Below are 1,179 nucleotides of genomic sequence, written 5' to 3'. Positions count from 1 at the left end.
ATGTAAAAGTTTAGCAGCGAACATATAAATAATGTGAAATATGAATCAGAATATTAATTATATTTTTTAGTCTTATTCAATTTTACAATTTTAATGGGAGTATTAAAAATTATGTTAAATTTGTTTTGAGGAACAAAATTATAGAATTCTTTAATAATTAAATAATCAGTAATATTAATAGGAAAGAGTGATTTTCGGATTATGTTGAGGTTTGTTAATAATATTCATAAGAAATTCAATATTAATTCATTTCTTTATTGATAATAAGCTTTTGTTGAGCTTCGCCTAGGTCCTGTTGGTTGCCAACACCTTGGAGACTTATTTTGAAAGTTCCAGTATTCATTTTGCTATATATACAAAAATAAAAACACATTCATATTATATAATTAAAAAAACTCAAGCTGTTAATAAAATCTACTAAGAACTTGATCAGTTAACTGGTTCGCGTAAATACATGTATATATTGCATATATAGATATACGACTAGTCTCAGGAATTATACACAAAATAACGTAATAAAACAATAATAGTTAATTTGACGCTGAAACGCTATTACGTTCTGTAATCAGGGTTGAGGCTTTCTAGTTTGTATGATTTTTTATACATGAAATTGTTCATGCTATAATAAAGACATACAGTTTTCAAAATTTATATGAAAAATTAACAAAGAAACAAAATTTTAATAAGAAAAACGTTCCATACCCATTTCGCTTTTGATGAAATCCATTTGAGACGTAACCCTCGTATATACGCCTGGAAAACCTGGCCGAGCACATTGGTAGCCCCATGATACTACTCCAATACAGTATATCTTATTATCATTTAGCCACATCAGTGGTCCACCACTATCACCCTAAAAGTCATTTCAAATCGAAGAGAAATATATTAATAAAATGTACTAATAAAATATTTATGCAACAAACACACACAAATTATTAAAGATTTCTTCTCGTTTTTTTGTTTTACTATTAGTTTTAAAAATTAATCACTGTATTGGTGCATCATATTTACAACGAATTTGTTTCTTAGTATATATCTATTATTTATATATTAACATCATTAAATAAAAGAATAATAAAAGCGTTCATAAAAAAGATTAAGAAATTGATAGAATTATACATATTTAAATACATATTGAAATAATTTTATAGTAAAAATAATACTGAAGTAAATAATAAT

General features: G+C 25.1%; 1 protein-coding gene across 1 annotated transcript in view; it reads right to left on the bottom strand.

The window, feature by feature from the left end:
* Window positions 1–234: 234 nt before the first annotated feature.
* Window positions 235–1,179, bottom strand: part of LOC108774475 (venom protease-like) — a 6,293-nt gene continuing 5,348 nt past the window's right edge. Inside the window, exons 6-7 of the mRNA XM_018540598.1 lie at window positions 703–853; window positions 235–347 (exon numbers count right to left, since the gene is read on the bottom strand). Of these exons, the coding sequence (XP_018396100.1) occupies window positions 340–347; window positions 703–853 (159 nt within the window). The 3' untranslated portion in view covers window positions 235–339. The remainder of the gene's footprint in view (window positions 348–702; window positions 854–1,179) is intronic.

The sequence above is a fragment of the Cyphomyrmex costatus genome, unplaced genomic scaffold (assembly GCF_001594065.2).
Source record: "Cyphomyrmex costatus isolate MS0001 unplaced genomic scaffold, Ccosl1.0 scaffold254, whole genome shotgun sequence".
Lineage (NCBI taxonomy): Eukaryota > Metazoa > Arthropoda > Insecta > Hymenoptera > Formicidae > Cyphomyrmex > Cyphomyrmex costatus.
The sequence above is the reverse complement of the archived record's forward strand: the minus strand, read 5'-3'. Positions and strand labels throughout refer to the sequence as shown.